General features: G+C 46.5%; 1 protein-coding gene across 1 annotated transcript; it reads right to left on the bottom strand.

Moving 5' to 3' along the window:
- Positions 1-8,139: 8,139 nt before the first annotated feature.
- On the bottom strand, positions 8,140-22,044 carry LOC306654217 (signal-regulatory protein beta-1-like; the record flags this gene model as incomplete). The annotated part of the gene is given in 6 exon segments (XM_079127544.1): positions 8,140-8,252; positions 8,672-8,900; positions 8,904-9,007; positions 9,508-9,828; positions 13,660-14,013; positions 21,957-22,044. Coding segments are annotated over 6 exon segments (1,197 nt in total). The 5' UTR covers positions 22,033-22,044.
- Positions 22,045-23,573: the final 1,529 nt, after the last annotated feature.

The following is a 23,573-nucleotide window of genomic DNA, read 5'->3' as shown; positions in this document are numbered from 1 at the left end:
ATGTTCAGGTATGTTCCTACTATCCCTAATTTTTCTAGTTTTCTGAGGATGAAGGGGTGTTGTTTTTTGTCAAATGCTTTTTCTGTGTCAATTGAAATAACCATATGATTCTTCTCTTTAAGTCTATTGACATGATGGATTATGTTTATTGATTTACGGATGTTAAACCATCCTTGCATTCAAGGGATGAACCCCCTTGATCGTGGTGCACAATTTTCTTAATATGTTTTTGGATACGATTTGCCAATATTTTGTTAAGGATCTTTGCAACTATATTCATCAAGGATATTGGTCTAAAATTTTCTTTCCTCGATGCATCTTGATCCAAGATTGCAGACTAGAGGGAGGCTGTGTTCCTTGTAGCTCCCTAAGTCCAGTTTCAAGCAGAGGATGTCTGTTTCTCGGTGAGGCAGTTTTTGCTGCTTATCCATCCCCTGGTGTTTACCCCTTTTGTCTGCTGTGATCACCTGCAATCTGCCAGCATATCGACGGCTTTTTTGAGTACAGATTGCTCACTATCAGGCATCTATCATCCACCATTTACCTGCCTCTCGCCTGTCCATTGCCTGCCTTACACCTATCCATCACCCAATGCACGAGGTTCACCTCCCGATCGTCCGACAACAGTCAGCAAACTGATCGCTGACCGCCAGTGGAGCACCAGCTGCCTGCTGTTGCCTGGAAGTTCACTGTTACAGTACCTGCACTTTTGATTACACGTGGCTGCCGCCATTTTGAGACAACAGCCAGGCCCTGTAGGACCCCTGGCTGGACTGACTGAGCCCCGTCTCCAGGATACCTCAGCCCAACCGATCACTCCCTGCCTTGGGACCCTCACATCGTCCGACTGCTCCCTGGTGCCAGGACCCCCAGACCAACTGACTGCGCCCTATCACCGAGACCCCAGACCTACTGATGGCACCTAGCCTCCAGATTCCACAAGCACACCAAACACACCGGACCTTCTGCACCCTGCCGGGCCAACTGCATCCCATCTCCAGGACCTCAAGCTGATCAAGTCCACCCCTGAGCTGCAATTCCCATTTGCCAACACATTTCGAAGCCTGAGCGACCACCTTCGATAATCCTGGATCCGTACCTCCGATCTTTAGGTGGGGCAAATCCCATCCTGAGACACCTGCTGGAGGTTTGAAGCTCATTGTCAGGTACCTCTCATGCATCAGGCTACAGAACACAGCGAGGTTTCATTAGTATCTGACTGTTATACTGTAGATTTTCTTTTTTCTCCTTTTGAAAAAATTTAAGTTTTTATTTCTTTACTTTTCTTGCTCTCTTTTCCTTTTGTTTACCTGTTCCCTCAGAGTCTCTTTCTCCCTTTTTTGCATACTAACATCCGATTTCTTATGATTACACTCTCACCCTTTCTATTTTCTAGAACTTCTGTATATTCTTTTCTTATCCCATTAACAGCTACATTCTACATCCCTCTGCATCCTCTTTGTCCTCCATTTGAAACAGCAGACCTTATTGCAAACAAGTTTGTTTTACCGAAGATAATATTTGAACTCATTCTGTTTACTATGACAATTTTGATATTGTCCCCATAGGGGCTATTTGGTCTAGAATTGCATAGTGTCTGATTTGGGCACTGCTAATATTGATCTCCCCTTAAAGAAAGGATTTTGAAATGCTATAGGGCCACTATAAGGCTATAGGGGGAAATCTGTAATACCCCAGATCTACACTGCTAAGGGGAAGATACATGAACAACATGAAAAAACAAGGAAAGATGATGATCCAAACAAATCTAGATTCTATATTTATAGAATCCAATGACAGTATGGTAGAAGAAATGTAGGAAGAGGACTTCAGATTATACATGATTAAGATGATTTGTGAAGCAAAGGATGAGATAAGAGAGCAAATACAGGCAATGAATGATAATACCAAAAAGCAGTTGAAACAGAATCTGCAGGAAGCAAAAGACCATATCAACAAAGAGATAGAGATTCTCAAAAAAAAAAAAATCCTTGAAATGAAGGAAACAATAAACCAAATAAAAAACTCAATGGAAAGCATCACCAAAAGACTAGACCACTTGGAAGACAGAACCTCAGACAATGAAGACAAAATATTGAATCTTGAAAATAAAGTTGCCCAAACAGAGAAGATGGTAAGAAATCATGAACAGAATCTCCAAGAACTATGGGACATCATGAAAAGACCAAATTTAAGAATTATTGTGATTGAGAAGGCACAGAGAAACAAACCAAAGGAATGAACAACCTATTCAATGAAATAATATGAGAAAATTTCCCAAGCCTGAAGAATGAAATGGAAAACAAACACAAGAGGCTTACAGAAGACCAGATGCACAAAATCACAACAGATCCACACCAAGGCACATCATAATGAAAATGCCTAACATTCAAAATAAAGATAGAATTTTGAAGGCCGCAAGAGAAAAGCATCAGATTACATATAGGGGGAAACCAATACAGATAGCAACCGACTTCTCAACCCAGACTCTAAAAGCTAGAAGGGCCTGGACCAACATATTTCAAGCTCTGAAAGAACAAGGTTGCCAACAAAGAATCCTATTACCAGCAAAACTAACCTTCAGATCTGAAGATGAAATAAAATCCTTCCATGATGCGTCTTTGCCTGGTTTGGGTATGAGGGTGATATTAGCTTCATAGAATGAGTTTGGTAGGGTACCCTCCTTCTCTATTAACTCGAATACTTTGAGAAGTATTGGAATGAGTTCTTCTTTGAAGGACTTGTAGAACTGGGCTGAGAATCCTTCTGGCCCTGGGCTTTTCTTGGATGGTAGGTTTTTAATGACTTCTTCTATTCCATTCCTTGATATTGATCTGTTTAAATTGTGTATGTCCTCCTGGTTCAGTTTGGGAAGAGCAAATGTCTCTAGAAATTTGTCAATGTCTTTGGTAGTTTCTATTTTGTTGGAATACAGATTTTCAAAGTAGCATCTCATTATGTTATTTATCTCAGTGGTGCCTGTCGTGATATTTCCTTTTTCATCATGAATTTTAGTAATTTGAGTTTTCTCTCTCTGTCTCTTCGTTAGTGTGGCTAAGGGTTTGTCTATTTTGTTTACTTTTTCGAAGAACCAACTTTTTGCTTTGTGAATTTTTTAATTGTTTCTTTTCTTTCAATTTCATTGATTTCAGTTTTGATTTTAATTATTTCCTGTCTTCTACTACTTTTGCTGTTATTCTGTTCTTCTTTTTCTAGGGCTTTGAGCTAGTAATGTTAGGTCATTTAGTTCTTGACTTTTCATTCTTTTCTGGAATGTGCTCCATGCAGTGAATTTTCCTCTTAGTACCACTTTCATAGTGTCCCAGAGATTTTGATCTGTAGTATCATTGTTCTCATTGACCTCTAAGAATGTTTTTATCTCCTCCCTGATGTTTTCTGTTATCCATGTTTCATTCAATAGCCTGTTATTTAGTCTCCAGGTGTTGGAGTAATTTCTGTTTTTTATTTTGTCATTGATTTCTACTCTCAGTCCATTATGATCTGATAGAACACAAGGCAGTATCTCTATTTACTTGCATTTCTTAAGGGTTGCTTTGTGGCATAACATATGGTCTATTTTCGAGAAGGTTCCATGTGCTGTGGAGAAAAAAGTGAATCCACTTGTTGATGGATGGAATATTCTTTATATGTCTATTAAGTCTATGATATTGATGGTGTTCTTGAGTTCTATGGTTTCTTTGCTTGGCTTTTGTTTAGAATATCTATCCAGTGGTGAAAGCAGTGTGTTAAAGTCACCCAGAATTATTGTGTTGTGTTCTATTGGATTCCTGAAATTGAGAAGGATTTCTTTGATGTACAGGGAAGCACCATTGTTTGGGGCATAAATATTTACTATCGTTATTTCTTCCTGATTTGTGGTTCCCTTAAGCAGTATGAAATGTCCTTCTTTATCACTTCTGACTAACTTTGGCTCAAAGTCCACTTTGTCTGATATAAGAATGGAAACCCCCGCTTTTTTACTGAGTCTATGTGCATTGTAGGTTTTTTCCCATCATTTCCCCTTTGGTCTGTGGATGACTTTTTCTATGAGATGAGTCTCTTGCAGGCAGCATATTGTTGGGTCTTTCTTTTTAATCCATTCTGCCAGTCTATGTCTTTTGGTTGCTGAGTTGAGGCCATTAACATTCAGGGTTATTATTGAGAAATGATTTGTATTCCCAGTCATTTGGCTTATTTTTGGTTTTTAACTTAGCTTGGTTTCTTCTTTGAGTGGTTTTTCTCTAAGGTAGTTCCTCCCTTTGCTGACCTACATAGTTGTTTTTCATTTCCTCCTCATAGAGTATTTTGTTGAGAACATTCTGAAGGGCAGGCTTTCTATTTGTAAATTCTTTAACTTTCGTTTATCATGGAAAGATTTTATTTCATCTTCAAATCTGAAGGTTAGTTTTGCTGGTAATAGGATTCTTTGTTGGCAACCTTGTTCTTTCAGAGCTTGAAATATGTTGGTCCAGGCCCTTCTAGCTTTTAGAGTCTGGGTTGAGAAGTCGGTTGCTATCTGTATTGGTTTCCCCCTATATGTAATCTGATGCTTTTCTCTTGCGGCCTTCAAAATCCTATCTTTATTTTGAATGTTAGGCATTTTCATTATGATGTGCCTTGGTGTGGATCTGTTGTGATTTTGTGCATCTGGTCTTCTGTAAGCCTCTTGTGTTTGTTTTCCGTTTCATTCTTCAGGCTTGGGAAATTTTCTCATATTATTTCATTGAATAGGTTGTTCATTCCTTTGGTTTGTTTCTCTGTGCCTTCTCAATCACAATAATTCTTAAATTTGGTCTTTTCATGATGTCCCATAGTTCTTGGAGATTCTGTTCATGATTTCTTACCATCTTCTTCTGTTTGGGCAACTTTATTTTCAAGATTCAATATTTTGTCTTCATTGTCTGAGGGTCTGTCTTCCAAGTGGTCTAGTCTTTTGGTGATGCTTTCCATTGAGTTTTTTATTTGGTTTATTGTTTCCTTCATTTCAAGGATTTTTTTTTTTTGAGACTCTCTATCTCTTTGTTCAAATGTTCTTTTGCTTCCTGCAGGTGCTTTCAGCTTATTGGTATTATCATGCCTTGCCTGCATTTGCTCTCTTATCTCACCCTTTGCTTCACGAATCCTCTTAATCATGTATGCTCTGAAGTCCTTTTCTGACATTTCTTGTACCATACTGTCACTGGATTCTATAAATATAGAATCTAGATTTGTTTGGATCATTTTCTTCCCTTGTTTTTTCATGTTGTTCATGTATTTTCCCGTCTAGCAGTGTAGATCTGGGGTATTGCAGATTCCCTGCTATAGCCTTATAGTGGACTTATAGGTTTCCAAAACCCTTTCTTTAAGGGGAGATCAGTATTAGCTGTGCCCAATTCAGACACTATGCAATCCTAGACCAAATAGCCCCTATGAGAACATTAACAAAATTGTCATAGTAAACAGAATGAATTCAAATATTATCTTCAGTATAACAAACAGATTTGCAATAAGGTCTGCAGTTTCTAATGGAGGACAAAGAGGATGCAGAGGGATATATAGGATGTAGCTGTTAATGGGATAAGAAAAGAATATACAGAAGTTCTAGATAATAGCAAGGGCGAGGGTATAATCAAAAGAAATTGGATGTTAGCATGCCAAAAAGGAGAAAGAGACTCTGAGGGAACAGGTAAACAAAAGGAAAAAAGGGCAAGAAAAGTAAAGAAATAAAAAGTTTAAAATGTTCAATAAGGAGAAAAAAGAAAATCTACACTATAACTGTCATATAGTATTCAAACCTCCCAGTCTTCAGTAGCCTCTTTTTAGGTTTTGTTTTTATATTTTGGATTCAGTGCTGGCAGGTCATGTTTGTCCAGGAATTTGCTAGTGTCTTCTAGCTTTTCCAGTCTTTTTTAGTCAAAATTTGCAATATAGATTCTAGTTCTCCTCTGGATTTCAAAAGTGTCTGCAGTGATATTTCTTTTTCATCACTAGTTTAATTGATATGGGTCTTCTCTTTCTTTTGGTTATTTGACTGAGTTTTTTCAATCTTATTTACCTTTTAAAAGAACCCTTCTTTGCATTGATCCTCTGTGTCATTTTTATTCTCAATTTCATTAAATTCACCTCTGATCTAGTTATTTCCGATCTTCTACTATTTCTTGAATTAGTTTGTTCTTAATTTTCTATGAACAAGGGTTCTTACACTACTTATTTCTTTGAGATCTCTTTATTTTTTAAAGGTAGGCATCCAGTGCTATGGATGTTCCTCTTAGAACTGCTTTCACAGTGTCCCAGAGATTTACACATGTTGTATGTGTGTTCTCATTTGCTTGGAAGAGTTTCTTGATTTCTACTCTAATCCTCCTTACTCCATTCCGTATTTCAAGAATAGGTCACAGAGATGAGAACTCAGTGAGGATAGGATAGGGGACAATGCTCTAAGTGAGATTAAACTGGACACAAGTGGGTCAGAAGAGAAGAAGCTGATGTGGTGTGTGGACACGGATCCCACATGGGGACTGCCCTCTGGCAGAAAGAGGAACCTCATGATGGTGACATTACCCACATAGCTGAGGGGCATGCTGGTGCCCAAAGGGTGATGGCGTAAAAGGGGGCTGAGCTTCACCAAGGTAGAGAGGACACTTGCTCCACATCTTCAGTTAATACAAACAAGGTCGGCAGGGTTCAGACTTCTCTGGGTAAGTTTTTCCAAAGCAATAAAACACTAATACTCAGTGTCTCTAATGGTTCAAATCACTGTGCACTAAGCACTCCTGTTATTATTGTTTACATTTTCTTATATGTTTAAACCTACATTTAACTCTTGGTATTTTTAATATTTCCACAGACACTGTAAAGGTGGAGGAACATTTGTTACTTTTCACGATCACTGTGTAGATGGCGTCCCAGGGATTCAGTTTTCAATCCTGCTCTTCCATGGAGATGGATGGCTGCCTTTATCCAGGAAAGTACTGATGTTAGTAGTGCTAAGAAACAAAATCAGTTAGGTTCAGGAGAAATGTTTTGTGTGTGGGGGGGGTTTTTTACTCTTTTTCTTTTTCTTTTCTGGGCTTGAGGCATCAGACACTTAGGTAAAGAGGAAGAAGAATAATTACTTTTATTAAACCAAGGTGAGTTTTCATTGAGAACCTGAGGAAAGCTAAGGAGAAGGCGTATGCAGGAGAAAGAAGGCAGGATGACCCTTGAGAGAGAGGACTTGGGGTGCTTGACGGCCACCCAAGGCATTGGAGGAGAGCCATCTTGACGTGTTCAATGGGGCTGGTCATCACATTCTGAGGGAGGGTCATGAGCTGCTGCCCAGAGGCAAGACCCAGGGCCCCTGCCCAGGAAATGAGTACAGACTCAGTATTGGGGCATCAAGGACTGGCCAGAGGAGCAACAGGGTCCTGTGGGCTGTGGGTGTCCAGGGAGGGAGGCATTTGGAGCAGAGTTAATAGAGGCTTGTCCACAACTTCTACTCTCAGGCTGAGCACCATGGAACAGGAAGAAGGTGGCAGAGACTGAGGGTCACAGGTAGCAGGGAAGAGATGAAGGATCTGTGGGAAACACGTCCTCATTCAATTATCTGCTCTGCATTCATAACACGTCTTCTCAGAGCTATGAGACACTGGTGTGGCCATCGTGCTGTGCCCGTTGTGAGTGGGCCAACATCCCAAAGCCAGGACTCTGAGCTCAGCCTCTCCTGTGTCCTGACTCCCCTTCCGTCTCCCTTCAGCTTGACCACACTGAAGGTCAAAGGGGAGCAGCCCTGAGAGCAGCCCTCCTAGCCCTTCTCAACACTGCAGGACACCATGGAATTTTCTGGATTATGGAGGCCTAGCAGTGGACTAATGTAGAGGTGGCCTCCAAGGGACACACCCAATCTGCTGTCCTTCATGACTCCCTGGGCCATCATCTCTGGAGCCCGTAGGATACATGGACACCCATTACCAACCCTGACCTGCTCATCTGCACACCCCACACAAATCATGGCAGCTGGGGACCCCACAGAAGTTTATGAGATCCTGAGGGTGCTGAGGAATATGTACCTGTTCTCTAGACACCACTGACTCTGCTGCTATGCCCTGGTGGGCCGGCCTCCTGCTGGCCCTGCCCCTCTGCAGCAGCCTGCTGCCCACCCTCCCCACTCAGTACTTACAGTCAGGAATTCTGCTTCCTGTGGATGTAGATGGCAGTGACACTGACTGCCAGTAGGATCTTGGGCCCCGGGAACAGGGCTATGAGATACAAAGCAGGTGTAGATTTCACTGTTCCTGGGAATCAAGGGACAGGAGGAGATATTAGAGGGACTCCTAAGAGTCCACTTCCAGCAGGCTGCACTTGCCCCATGTGAGTCTACCTGGGCACATCAAGTTATGAAGCTTTAGTCCACACACTCTGTCCTGGCTGCCCTGGTCGAGTACTGACTCCTGAGTCAAGAGATCCCTTATTCTCAGTCACCCAGCCTCAGCCTCAACACGTCCTCGCCGAGGGAAGGTGAAACGTGTGCTGCGTGCACACTGCCCTCCCAACCATGATGGTTCCCTGGGAGCAGCTGACTTCAGGATGCTGCTGTTTTGCAGGCCTCTGGACTGCCCCACGAGAAGGAGGGGTCACTGCTCTTAACATCACAACAGAGACAAAACCAGGATCAAGTTCAAAAGCACTTGGTCAGTCGGGATGGGGACCTCACCAGAGGGGGCGTGGTCCAGGCCATGCTCCTTGGAGCCTGCAGAGACCTGCAGGGTGCAGTTTCTGGTGGTGGCCGGCTGCCCATCATGCTCCACCCGGCAGGTGAAGGTCACGTCCTCCCTGTGCACAGACGGGTTCACCAGCAGCCAGCTGGTCAGGTTGTAGGTCCCGTCCTTGTTCTCTGAGAGGGTCGAGGCCGTTTCTGTCCGGGACACGTTTCCATTCTCCACTCAGGTCAGCTGTAGGCTCCGGGGGTAGAACTTCTTCACCTGGCAGGTGACGATCACCTGGCTCCCTGCCATTGTGGGCAGTGGGGTGACCTCCACAGTGGGCGGAACTGAAACAGCACAGGCAGAAGCTGTGACCTTATGGCACAGACAGCTGAGCTCCTGCCAGCTCAGCAAGGGCCTCCCTCAGGACAGGGCCAGGCATGCAGCAGGCCATTGAGGGTTATACAAGAATGGAATAAAAAAATCACAAAGCCTGCCACACCATAGGTGCCCAGTGACCAATGGCTCCCCTTGGGGTAAAAGTGAGTGAACTGACCAACCCAACTCCTGGCCTGCAGAACGTTTAGCAAAGTACCTGGACCCACCCCCCTAACCTGGCATGCTGATGCTCGGCTCTGGTAGGAGCTCAGCAGTGGTAGTTGCTGCTGGCCAATGAAGTGAAGCCACCAGCACATGGTGGGCCACAGGGCAGGAGTCCCCATGTGCATGGCAGGTGGGCAGCCCTGCTGGGAAGTACAGCCCAGGCCAGTGAGGTCCTGAGCAAAGCCCCCTGGGGAGCAGGCTGGGTGGTCAGGTGTGGGTTGGGGCGGGGATCAGGGTCCTGTACCTTGGATGGTGTCAGACAAGTTGGCAGTCCCACGAAGAGGAGGCCCCCCCTGCAGGGTGACGTGGGCCACCTCGCAGATGACCTGAGAGTGGACGTCCCCAGGGGCCAGGGTCACCTGGGCTGTGCTGGACACCCTGTAGGACATACTTTCTCCCAGGAGGTCCATGCTGGTCTGGATGTGGGAGAGCTCGTTCCCGTTTTTGAACCAGTTCAGGGTGATGATGCCGGGGGAGAAGCCGTGGGACTTGCAGGTGAAGCTCACTGTCTGCCCAGGTGTGGCCCTGGTCGCAGGACCCGATACCTCGGGAGGAGAAGGTCTGGCTGTGAAGGAGCAGTGACAATCAGGTGATGGAGCCCACCTCCGACCATGAGCCAGTGACACTGAGGAACCGTCCTAGCGGTTGTCGTTCTTCTTGTTGTCGTTTTTATTTGTTGTCCTGGGGAACGACTCCAGGTACAAGCCAAGCACTTGCTCTGTCACTGGGCCACACCCAAATCCATGGCAAGACTTTATTTCTCCAATCCTCCTAATAAAGCTCTCTGTGTGCTGTGCTTATCCCTGTGTGGTGTCCCTACCCTCCTGTCTCTAGGTGAGCCCAGCTGTCCAGCCAGACAGTAGGACCTGCAACCCAGGTGCTGCTCCAGGCCTGAAGGCCACACCTTCCTCTCTGCCCCAGGGCATTGCTACCAACCTGGGCTAATGGAGGAACTCAGGCCGTGTCTCACTCTTTGTTATCAACTGTGTCCTCCTGGCCAACCTGGAAACCTTGACACCAGGGTAGACAATTATTGAAGCAAATGCAGGGACAAATGGCAACTGGGCACCACCATGAACATGGCAACCAGGCTCACCCTGCTGAGACACGGCCCAGCACCACATCTGTGCGGTAGGGTGCCTGGCGCGTCTTTACCAGGCCACACTGAGCACAGGAGGCTTTCGATTACAGAGCTGCATCTGGAAACCCAGCAAGATGGTAGGGCATGTCGGTCTTCATGTGTCATCCCAGGGACTGGGGAGGCTAAGGCAGAGGGGTCACAAGTTCAAGGTCAACCTGGGAAAATACCCTGAGCTCCTGCCACAAAATAAAAAGTCAAAAAGTCTGGAAATGTATCTCAGTGGTGAAGAGCCCTAGGTCAATCCCTAGTACCCAAAACAAACTAATCAAAACAAACCTGGGAAGCCAGATTCATCCTCCCAGAGGACTCTGTGCATGGTCGACCACAGGTGGTTATAAATTCATCTCCATTTTTCTTCTTTCCAAAAATATACCATGGTTCTGACCTGGGCCATGTCCCCACTGTAAAAGGGACAGGATGAAGGGCACTTTTCTGAATCTGGGCTTCCCTGATCACTTTTGCATTGGAGTCACAGGTCACTGAGTGCTGAGGAAGTCACAGGTTTGTTCCTAACTGATGGTTAATTCCAAGAGATGCAGACCCAGGTCCCTGGGCTGGCCCTGAGGGCACAGTGGTAACAGCTCAGGAGGCTGATAACCTGTGGACAGGTCCTGAGAGGGCTCCTTTGAAGTCACTAGATTGCTCCTCATGACTTAGCACCTACCATATGAGTCATCAGGCAGCAAAGTCCATGAGTGTTTGTGTGAACAAATACTGACCTCACTGTCTGACCCAGGTCCAGCAGTCAGAGGCCACACGATGGAGGGTGTCACTGAAGAAGTGGAGTCACCCAGACCCCAGCAGCCTGGAAATCCCTACAGGGATTAGGGTCTTTGATCAGTGGCCACATGTCAAGAGCTGCTCAGCATCTTGACACGGGTGTGAGCCACAGAGCCTTCCAGCTCTTGAGTCCCCACCTGCCCCATGAGGGGGTCCTAGTGAGCGCCCCTTGTGGGATAAGGCTCAGAGAGGGGCATGGCCGGCCAAGGGCACAGGCTGGGGGAGGGCAGGAGAGCAGGTCCTCTCATCCTCACAGGAGGATTATTTAACTCCTGCTCCTTCTCTGCTCAGCCTCAGTGTCCCCTTCTGTAAGGTGATTGAGATCACCACCCTGCAGGATGAGGGGAGGGCAAGGAACAGGCTGACATGCAGTAGGAGCCTAATAAATGACTCCTGTGCCTGCTATGCTCACTCCTTCTGAAACCACACATTCGTTCTTTAGTAGCCATAAGGAGCAACGAATGCAGCAGGGACCCCAGGAACAGCCTCTGTCCTGCTCCTGCAGCTGCCAGGAGATCCCCAGTGAGAGGAGGAGCAGAAACTCCCAGATGAGGCTCCGCCCCTTTTCCTTCCCCAACCAGGTACTGAGAGTCTCATCCAGGGCCTGAGGCAGCTGGGCAAGCAGCAGTCACTGAACTGAACCCCGACATTCCCTCTGTTTTCTTAATAATCCCCACTGCAAGCAAGGTGGGCAAGAGCTTCTCATACCATGAAGGCATCCCAGGGGTTTCCTCCAGAGAAGCAGATTCTAGAAAATGGGGCTCTGTGAAGGGACAAGGGACAGATTCCTGAGTGACATTTTGTGTCTTCGAGGCAGGGAGTCTGTGTGCTGAAGAACCAGGACTGTCTGGCTCCTGCTCCTGTTCAGAGGGACACATCACATGGGGTCCTGGGTTGATTCTGGATCTGAGAGGCTCTGTTGGGAGAGCCCTCCATGGTTCTCAGGGAGCTGAGCCCAGCACAGGCTGTTCTGAAGCATCCACACCCTGAAGGGCGAGCATGTCTCCTCCGCGGGGACCAGCTTTGTCAGAGGAAGAACCTTCCACTTTTCTCCTGTCACTTCAGGACATCGACTGAGGGGTCATCAGCCCTGGCTGTGCATTAGAAACTTCTGAAGTTCCTAAAATCTGCATTTTAAACAAAACGTCGGTGGAGTCTGCATCTCTAGGTTGAAGTCTTCAGGTTCCCGCGTGATTCCTACACACAGCCAGTGGGGAGTCCCTGACCCGCCCAGCACAGCAGTAAGAACAACCATAACATTTCTACAGGAAGAAGGATTTTGCCCTCATTCAAACAATGGAGCAGCTCTGTGTGTCTTGCTGTGTTATCTCCCTATGGAAGAAGATCATGGACATTTGGGAAGGTTTTCCAGTCACTATGGGATTCAGTGCATGAATGTGATGGCTTCCTGAACCTGTGGCAGAGAGATGAGGAGCAGAAACGCTGGCTTCCTGCTCAGCAGTTCAGGCCAGGATCTTTACTGAGCACCCTCTGTGCCCTGGCTCCTCTGTGGAGACGGTGTCTATTCCCAGGGCAGCAAGGAGCCTGAGCTGGACTCGGATCTGGGCCCTACTCCCCATGCTGGCATTAATGAGCTGTGTGCAAGAGGCCAGTCTGGTCCTCCAGCTCCCCAGGGTCAACAGGGCTGGGCGGAGTGTGAAGATGCACAGTGTGCTGAGGACCTCAACTCATACCTTAGGTAGAGCATGCAGGCCTCGTGAGGAAACACCATGAGCACCTGTGCTTCCTGAGCTGGGAATTTGTGGGTCACATACATGGGAAAAGTCCCTGGTGAAGTGACCCACCTCTTTTACAACTGCAGTGCTTGTGAGGGCTAGTCCCTGAGACACAGGGATTTCAAAACAGTCCCAGGGCAAAGGCCCTGCCTCTTGGCAACTCCTCTACCAGGGCCTCAAGGACTATTGGGTGCTGTTTCAAAATGGGAAGTAAGGAGAGCATGCACTGCCGCCTTCCTGCTCTGGAGGCCTGGAATTCAAGGGAGGGACAGCAACATTAGCTGGGTGGGTGAAGAACTTTACCCTACGGATTCCATAGAATTCAGAGCACAGTTTGGCACACAGGAGGCCCTGGGGTCTGTGGCAAAAAGAGACCACTCACCACAGGGGGATGTGCTCTCTGAAGCCAGCAGACTAGGTCTGACTCTGTGATTGGCAAGTCCCTCAAACCCTCAGAGCCCTCAGCTGAGAAGCCACAGGGCTGGGCCAGACTGGAAAGGTCAGAGGTGCGGACCAGGCAGGTGAGGGGTGCAGATGGCCCCCATTTACCAGCCGTGGAGCCTGGATGAAGGAGCATGGCCTCCACAGGTCTCTGCCTCCCTGACCTCTAGAAAGGATGACAGCAGATCATGACAGGAGCACCCAGTGCAGCTGCTGCTTCTTATTGTGACTCCCAGAATGGAGGGTGTCACCCTGACCTCTTGTCACACTCCAGGGATGAGGAGTCAGCTATACTCACCTCGCACAGACAGCTCGGTGCCTGGTCCAGACTGAACCTCCTTGTTTTCATTGCTGGATTTCCGGAACTTCACACAGTAGTAGGTGCCAGCATCTGCTGGGGTGACGTTCCTGATGCGGATGGAAAAGTCCCTGTTGTCCCTCAGCGTGGTATCTGAGACATTTGTGACTCGGGGGAAGTGGCCTTCTTTGAACTTGTTGATTGTCTCCCGGTCTGGTCCTGACCCCTTAAACCACTTGATGGGCCCCACAGGGTACAGGGAGGTCACAGTGCAGTGCAGAGTGGCCGACTCTCCAGCAGCGACAGACACTGACGTCTCAGGCTGAATCACCTGCAGCTCTGGTTCAGCTGCTCCTGGAGGGAGACACAGGGTGGTCACTGTCATCCTGGTGGGAGCCTCTTGGTTTATCACATGTTATCAGCAGTGCCTGTCACTGACACTGCTCACAGAGTGGCCGTGGGCTCAGCACAGGCGTGTGTCCTCACACTGAGCGGCACCCTGGCCTGCTCCTCCCACTGCGAAGCACCTGCTCCTGAGCCCAGAGCCCTGAGCAAGCTGGAGGGAGGGACCTGAGGGCCGGAGCCTCTCCTGACTCTCAGGTGTCTCCAACTATTTGTTCCTCTTCCCTTTCTGACCACAGGGTCTCTGGCTCTTCCTGAACATGACATTGGGAGGGTCATTGGCTCCTGAGACTCCTGAGCTGTGGGGAGTGGTGAGTGCAGTTAGTGGGACACATGTTGGACTCTGAGTCTCTGGCTCAACCTCCCTATTCCACGAGACCCCAGCTCATGAGGGGTTCCCTCCCTCAGCCTGGAGAGGTCATGGTGCACACGACAGTGAGCGTGCAGCTCAGTTAAGAAATGAAACATGCTGAAGCCCCTAGTGTAGCCCCACTGTGTGATCATGTTGTGTCTGGTTTCTAATGCTGCTGTGACAAATGACCGCAAACCCAGAGTCCCAATCAGAAATCCATCACGTAATAGTGTGAACATCACAAACCCAATGTGCTGTCACTGGCGTCCTCCTGGGGTCGTGGGAGCTGCTGCAAGAGGAGGCTCTGTGCCTGGCTCTGCACATCCAGGGCTCCTGAGCTGCTTCCCCTTGTTACCCGTCCCCTCTTACTCCACCCTCCTGCCTCCCCATCCCATGAGAAGTAATTCTCACTCTCTCGCTGGACGAGAAGGTCCACAGGGTCCAGCATGTGGTGCAGCGGCATTTGTGAGGAAGGTAATGTGTTCTATTCCCTCCTGACACCACGTGGTCCCCCCGCAAAGACACTCCTCTACGACACCCTCTAGGTGTCCATGCTGCATGTCCTGCTGCCCCTTCTCTGCTGTGTCCTCGCTTCTGTTGATGTCCATCTCCATCCCCATCCATGGCTGCTATCCCTGGTGATGGGTGGCTCCTTGGGCAAGGAGAACAGGGAAGGAGCAATGTGAGCCCTCTCTCCTTAAGATGCCCAGGCCCGGCACAGTGGTGCACACCTGTAATCCCAGCAGCTCAGGAGGCTGAAGCAGGAGGATCGGGAGTTCAAAGCCAGCCTCAGCAACAATGAGACACTGAACAACTCAATGAAACTCTGTCTCTAAATAAAATGCAAAATCGGTCTGGGAATGTGGCTCAGGGGTTGAATGACCCTGAGTTCAATCTCTGGTACCAAAAAAAAAAAAAGTAACTTCAGGTTATGAATCTCCCCGGGGCAATGTGCTTGGTCTTTGGAGTAGTTACCATTGACAGGCTAAGAGTCCTTCCCTTACAATTAAATAGTCACAAAATAAAAAGACTTAAATACACAGTTGAGACCACTACTGCTCCTCTGAATGATGACTCCAGCCTCTCTATTAGTCAACTTTGTGTCGATGCAACAAAAACACCTGATGAGAACATCTTAGAGGAGGAAAAGTTAATTTGGGCTCCCGGTTTCAGAGGTGAGTGCACTGTAAACTGGCACCAAGGCAGCCAGTGCAGGGCCAGTGGTCATGTGGTGGACAGCTGCTCAGCTCACAGCAGTCCTGGGGGAACCAGGAGGAAGGAGCACACATGAGCATCCAGGGACAACATATCATCCCTAAGGACATGTCCCCAGTCACCTACTTCCCCAGCAAGTCCCACCTGCCTATGGATGCCAGCCAGTAGTCCCTTCAAATTAAAATCCAATGAATGGATTAGTATGGATCAGGTTGCGGTTCCATAATTTAATCATTTCCCTCTGACCATGCCGCATTGTGTAGCACGCGAGCTTTTCAGGGAACCCCTCACATACAAACCGCAACACCTCCGAGTTTGATTGGTACACCTGACAGAGGGAGCTCGTGCCCACAACGCGGCCATTCCAGACAACCAGGAACTTGTCAGGTAAACATTCAAAGAGAAAGGTGCAAATTTAACCACCAGGCATGTGCAAGATTTTGCTTAAGAGGAATAATAATGGATGAAGGGAACGATTATCCTTTGGTGGCTCTCCCTAGGGAGAGGCCCTTCCTGGAGACACCAAACAGTACTCTTTCTTCTTAGCAAACAGCGGCAGGAACTGAACACCGCTGCTCAGGTAGTTAAAAGCATAACATGGGGAAAAAGGGAGGGGAAAAGCAGCCACTTTAGATACCTACCAAGTCAAAAGAGCAAACAGGAACTTTATTCCTCTTTGCTAGATCTGCTCTTGGCTCATGGCAGATCAAGCAACCCTGATGGCTGCCTTAGGCTACTTTTCAAGTTAAAAATAAGATATAGAGGAGAAAAAAAAAACCAGAATAAAGAGCACAGGTAACATTTTAGTGTATTTATGTAATAAACACAGGGATGCATACTTTGTAACTAAGTGAACTCCAGCATTCATAATTTGGCTTGATTGAAAATCCTAAATGCATATACTACATTTTTATAGCAATCATTGATATCGCAAACCACATGAGAAGATGGAAAGGGTGTGGATTGTGTTTTGTGTGACTATGACATAGTGAGAACTCACATAACTGTGCCAATTCTCGAAATTATGTCTACTTCAGCAGTAAGAAGAATTAAGTTATAGTTATTGTTGGAAATCTGACTAAATTTAAATGCCGCATCCCCTATAGTCCTCAGAAGGCAACTGAATATAAAACAGGAAAGATGGGCATGCCCCATTCTATTGGGAGTTTTGCCTGCATTTCCAATAGAGTTGTAGCACCATTGCCTTATAATATTCCATAGTAGGCAAGGTGCTCTAACATTAAGAATGATAAATGAAAACAAAAAATTACTTTTGGTACATAAAAGTCGGCTGGATGAACAAACCCTATAAGCTGCAGTTAAAGCAGTTCGTATGGCCAAGCAGAGGGGCCCAGCGCTCACTCCTCACAGAGTAGAACCAACCCACAGGTGGGCACCATAGTTGGAGGCGAAGGATGTGGGAGAATGCTGGGCCTCAGCAGGAAGAGACTGAGCCACTGAGAATCCCCAACAACACCACAGAAAGAGGGACAAGAAGGTGCCAAAACCACACACAGTGGGCACAGGGCCTCCTTAACACCTGATGCTGGAAAACCTGGACGTCCATGTGTGGAGGAATGGAATGGGGTCCCTCTCTCACCCTGCACAAAAGTTGACTCAAAGTGGATCAATGACCTGGGAATAAGACCAGACGCTGGGAAACTGCCAGAAGAAAATGTAGGCCCAACACTCCAATATATTGGCCCAGTAATTGACTTCCTTAAGAGATTCCTAAAGCACAAGAAATTAAACCAAAAATCAATAAATGGGATGCAAATTAAAAGGCCTCTGCACAGCAAAGGAAACAATTGCATGGAGAAAAAGCCTACAGAATAGGGGATCTTTGCTACCTGCTCCTCAGATAGGGAGGTAATATCCAGAATATGTAAAGGACTCAAAACACTTGACACCAAAAAAAAAAAAAAACCCACAAATAACTCAATTAATAAACAGCAGAAGAACTCAACAGACACTTCTTTCAAAAGAAAACTACAAATTGGTCAATAAATATGTGAAAAAAGGGTTCAACATCTCTGGCAATCAGGGAAATGCAAATCAAAACTGCTGTGGCTCAGTGGTGGAGCACTTGCCTAGAACATGTGAGGCACTGGGTTTGATTCTCAGCACTGCATATAAATAAAAGAAATAAAAGAAAAATATTGTGTTCATCTACAACTAAAAATTAGAAAGAGACTACACTGTGATTTCATCTCACTTCAGTCAGAGTGCCAATCACCAAACATACAAATCATAATAAGTGTTGGCGAAGATGTGGGGAAAAGGTCCACTCATACATTATTGGTGGGACTGCAAATGAGGATGACCACTGTGGAGAGCAGTGTGGAGAGTCCTCAAAACAAGGGAGAATGAAGGGAAGGGAGGGGTGTGAATGGGAAAGACAGTGGAATGAATCGGACACAACTTTCCTATGTTCATATATGAACACACTACCTGTGTCACTCCACAACATGTACAGTCACAGGAATGGGAGGTTATACTCCATGGACACATAACGTATCAAAATACTTTCTACCGTCATGTATAACTAAAAAAGAACAAATCATTTTTCTTTTAAAAAAAATCTAGGAATGGAACCATCATATGACCCAGCTATCCCACTCCTTGGATATATTCAAAAATCTAAAATCAGCATTCTATAAGGATGCAGCCTTATCAGTGTCTATAGAAGTACAGTTCACAATAGCCAAGTTATAGAGCCAACCTAGGTGCTCGTGAACAGATGAACGGATAAAGAAAATATGGTGTATATATATATATATATATCCATCAGAGTAATACTGGACCTCAAAAAAAGAATGAAATGATGGCATTTGCCAGTAAATGGATGGAACTGAAGACCATCAAGCAAGATGAAATAAGCCAGATTCAGAAAGTCATAAATGTTTCCTCTGATATGTGGAAACTAGTCCGAAACAAAAGAGAAGAAAAGAATTCTTCTGGAAAAATTCCATCAAAATAGAAGGATCAGTAGAGCTTGAGGGTGAGGGAGGAGGGACTTAATAAGGGAAGAGCAGTAAAATGAATCTGAACTAACTGTCCTGTGCACATGTGAAGATACCACAGTGAATCTCAGCTTTATGTATACCCACAAAGCACCAATTTGTAAAAACTGCTAAAAAAAATCCTTTCTCTGCATGTACACACACACACACACACACACACACACACACGCACACTGAAACATGTATAGAAGCATACTGCCATCATAGTACATAAGGTTATTTATTTATTTATCTTTTGAGTACCAGGGATTGAACTCAGGGGCACTGACCACTGAGCCACATTCCCATCCCTAGTTTGTATTTTATTTAGAGACAGAGTCTCACTGAGTTGCTAAGGGCCTCACTGTTGCTGAGACTGGTTTTGAGCTCGAGATCCTCCTGCCTCAGCCTCCTGAGTCACTGGGATTACAGGCATGCGCCACCACACCTGGCATATGTCATTTTGAGGATCGAATTTAGTTATATACATGTGGAAGCTCAGGATAATATCTGGCAGGTGCAGTACATCCAGCACTTCATTGGTGAACACTGAGTATAGCCAGAGATCTAACTCCCGCTATCTGAGTGGTATAGCAGGTGATAATACTTTCTCTATTGGTGACTGTGTTTTCAATCTGTTTTCTGCAATTAGCCTCCTCTGAGAAGCACAGTAGTGCAATGTTGTTAAAAGAAAAACAAAAATGTTGTTAAAAGAAAGCAGTCTGGGGGCGAGAGGATAGAGCTCACTGGTAAATCATGTGCTTAGCATGCACAGGGCCCTGGGTTCAATCCAATCTCAGAAAACAAGAAAGAAAGAACAAAGACACTTGGAACTGGCTGGCCTGGATTTGCATCCCAGCTACTGCACTGCCTGGGGAAGGGAACAGTGGGCAAGTCCCAGTCTCTGCCTGTTTCCCATCTGCGGGGAGAATGACGCACCCAGCGAGTTCAAGGCCAGCCTCAGCAACTTAGGGAGATGCTCTCTCCCATTAAGAATAAAAAGGGTTGGAGAGTATTTCAGTGACAGAGCATCCCTGAGTTCTGTCCCTAATGCTGAAAGAGGGAGGTGGGTGGGGACAAAGAGAGAAGATAAAGAAGGCGAGGAGAAGGAAGAGCACCAGGGAAATCTGAGGGCTGAATTGTGTCCATGTGTCGAAGCTGCACCCACTTTACCTCAGGATGCTCCTGTTTGGGGACAGGTTCTGTTGAGAGGTCACTAAGGTTAATGAGGTCATTGGGATGGGCTGCCATCCAACATGACTGGTGCTGTTCCAAGAGGAGAAGATGCCCAGAGACTCATAGGGAAAGACCCTCAGTTCACACACAGGAGATGCCAGGTACCACCACTGAGAGGCCTCAGTAAATAAACCACCAAGGCCTAGATCTTGCACTTCCAGACTTCTGAACTGTGAGGAAATAAATACCGATTGCGTTAGCCACCCAGCCTGTGGCACTTCGTTATGACAGCCTTAGCAAAGGAACACAAGTCTCATGAAGCAGAAAATGTGAAATTTCTTAAAGAGGAAGAGGACGCAAACATCTATGGTAAAGCAACTTGGGAGACTGAGGCAGGAAGATCAAAAGTTTGAGGTCAGTCTCAGCAACTTAGCAAGACCCTGTCTCAAAATTAAAAATTTAAATTTAAATAAAAAGGGTCTTTACCACCTGCACCTAATACTGCATTAATCTCCAGTATATATAAAGGACTCAAAACACTTAACACCAAAAAAAAACACAACAACAAATAACCCGATTAATAAATTGACAAAGGAACTGAACAGAAATTTCACAGAAGAAGAAATACAGTCAACAAATATATGAAAAATATTCAACATCTCTAACAATTAGAGAAATGCACATCAAAACTACTCTAAAATTTCACCTCACTCCAGTCAGAATGGCAATTATCAAGAATACAAGCAACAATAAATGTTGGTGAAGATGTAAGGGAAAAAGCTACATTCATACATTGCTGGTGGGACTACAAATTGGAGCAGCCACTCTGGAAAGCAGTGTGGAGATTCCTTAGAAAGCGTGGAGTGGAACCACCATTTGACCCAGTTATCCCACTTCTGGATATATATCCAAAGGACTTACAATCAGCATACTGAAGTGACGCAGTCACATCAATGTTTATAGTAGCTCAATTCATAATAGCTAAGTTAGGGAACCAGCCTAGCTGCCCTTCAGCAGATGAATAGATAATGAAAATGTGGTACATATACACAATGGAATGTTACTCAGCCATAAAGAAGAATGAAATCATGGCATTTGCCAGTAAATAGATGAAACCGGAACTATTATGCTCAGTGAAATAAGTCAGTCCCAAAAAACCAAAGTCCAAATGTTCTCTCTGATATGCGGATGCTAACACACAACAAGGGTGGGTGGGGAGGGAAGAAGAGAAGTTCACTGGATTAGACAAATGGGAATGAAGGGAAGGGAGGGGGTGAGAGTGGGAAAGACGGTAGAATGAATTGGACAGAACTTTCCCCTGTTCATATATGAATGCAAAACCAGCATTAGCTCCACATCACGTACAACCACAAGATTGGGAAGTTATACTCCATGTACGTATAACATGTCAAAATACATTCTACTGTCATGTATAACTAAAAAGAGTAAATAAAAAATTTTAAAGGGGGAAAAAACTAAAACAAAAGTAAAAAAGTTGGGGGATATAGCTCAATGGTAGAGAGTATCTGTGGGTTCAAGTCCCAGTACCAAAAAAAAAACAAAAAAAGAAAGAAAGAAAAGAAAAGAAAAGAAAAAGGAGAAAGAGAAAGACAGAGGTGGCAGAGAAATGTCTGCAGACTCAGCTCACAGAGGAGGAAGGATCTGGGGACAGAGGGCAAGTGAGGCACTCCTCTGATGAAGGATGGTGGCTGAGCTTCTGCAGCCTCCACATCAACTTCTGACCCTCACTTCGCAGGGTGGGGAGCAGACAGTACTGGGCTGAGAACCAGGCAGAGGACAGCTGCCTCTGAGCTCCTTCCATTGCCTTGGGAAGGTCACCTCACCTCTTAGAGTCTCAGGAGTTATCAGGATATAAACACTGATGTTTCTGTGTGAGCTGAAATATTATAATCTGCAAGTGTTTTTTGTCACTGCTGTTTGAAGCATCAGCTGATGTGATGCCTCTGGCCCCAGCTGCAGAGGATGCATCCCAGAGACAGTGCTCAGGACCCTTGGTCTGGGCTCCACATCATGCTTGGTCCTTGCCATTGGTGGCAGAGCCTGTGTGTGTCCTGAGTCCCTGGGCATCCAAGTATTGAGCTGACCCGGGGGCCAGAACAGAGGAGTCCTCCCAGACAGTGCCCACTCACCTGGGAGTCCCAGCAGGAGGGTCAGCAGCAGGACAGGACAGGGATGCTGGGGCCGGGAGGCAGGAACAGACATCATGGAACTCTAAGGACCTGCTCTGTCCCAGTGTCTGTGCCGGGGAGATGCCAGACTCTGCTCTGTGGAGAGAACTGACACCTGCCTCCCTTGTTGCAAGAGGAAGTGACTGTGACGGAGTGATGAGCAATTTCCTTCAAGAGTATGAAGTAGAAACCAGGGAGCACAGGCAGCGGAGGTGAGGAGTTGCTCACACTGCTCCTCAGGAGGAACTGGACGGGCCTCCTTCCCCCTGGGTCTTTGCTGGTCCACTGGGCTCCTGCTGGTTTCCTGGGTCCTTAGTGGTTGTCTATTTGGGAGTCAAAGGACAAAGAGGATGTGCCCCAGACTCCTGACCCTGAGACCCACGTGTGGCTGGCTTTGGTCTCATTCTCCAGCAGCCTAAGAGCTACTCAGCAGAGGGCTCCTGAGGCCTGCTCAGTGTTGGGGAAGAGGTGACCTTTTGCCACAAGGGTCAACCATGGCAAACCTTTTTTCATATACCTGCCCAAATGCCGCCCAAATCCAGTGCAATGTGCACTTAAGGATTTCACACCTGCACCCAGCAAAAGAAGCATTTCCAGACTTCTTTTAGGAAACCATGTAGGTTTAGGTTAATAAATACCTCTTTGTTGGGCAAGGTAGGATTATGGGTCCTGGGGTCGGATAGGGTCATGATAGAAGAGAGTGTGGTGGGCAGGGTTCTGGGGCAGGAGGAGGGGCAGTCCCCTGGCTCCCCACGCTCTCTGTTGTCCGCACAGAGCACCTATTCCATGCACCATTCTACCAGTGGCATTGGGGACAGAGGAGTGTTGAATGATCAACCCACCAAGAGGGTGTGCTGCGGAGCTGGGCAAGTCACTCAAGCCCCTGAGGTTCAGTTTTGCCATTGCTCTGCTGGGGATGAGTCATCCTTCTCTGCAGTGTTTAGGGGATATTAATGGAGACAATGACTATAACATGCCCGAAACCCAATAGGTCACTGTGGATACTCCTAGCTCAGCAGAAGAAAGGAGACTTCAAGTTACTGCTTCTGAATGGGCCCTGCCTCACAGCGCCAGGTCCTCACCAGTGGCTTCCACCTCATGTGTCCTCCCTGAACTGTCCCCACCATGCTAAGATCCGTGCCCACCCACCTGGTTCCCTAGTGGTTTGTGGAGGTGGCAGCTGCTTCACCTCTGCTGTGTCCTGCTTTACACTTGGAAGGATCACTTGAGTCCCCTCCAGCGTTAAGGTACAGACTCTTGGGGTGTGCACACTTTTCTACATACCCACATCTGCCGACATCCAGGCAGGGGTGGGGCAGAGTGCAAGAGGCAGAAGATGCAGCACCCTTGTCTAGACCTGAAACACAGTGGGGTCCAAAGCCTGAGCCCACTCATCTCAAAAATTCCCCATCTTTCTGCTGCCTGGCTCTACTCAGTTCTGTCTGGGAAATTGCTTTCAGAGAATCCCTAATTCCTAGATCCAATAAGAATCAGAAAGATCTATGTTCTAGTCGTCCTACGAGTCTCAGCTGTATGACTTTCCATAGGACACTTGACTTTTTTGAGCCTGTTTGATGA

The sequence above is a fragment of the Sciurus vulgaris genome, assembly GCF_902686455.1.
Source record: "Sciurus vulgaris genome assembly, chromosome: 2".
In the NCBI taxonomy this organism is placed as follows: domain Eukaryota; kingdom Metazoa; phylum Chordata; class Mammalia; order Rodentia; family Sciuridae; genus Sciurus; species Sciurus vulgaris.
The sequence above is the reverse complement of the archived record's forward strand: the minus strand, read 5'-3'. Positions and strand labels throughout refer to the sequence as shown.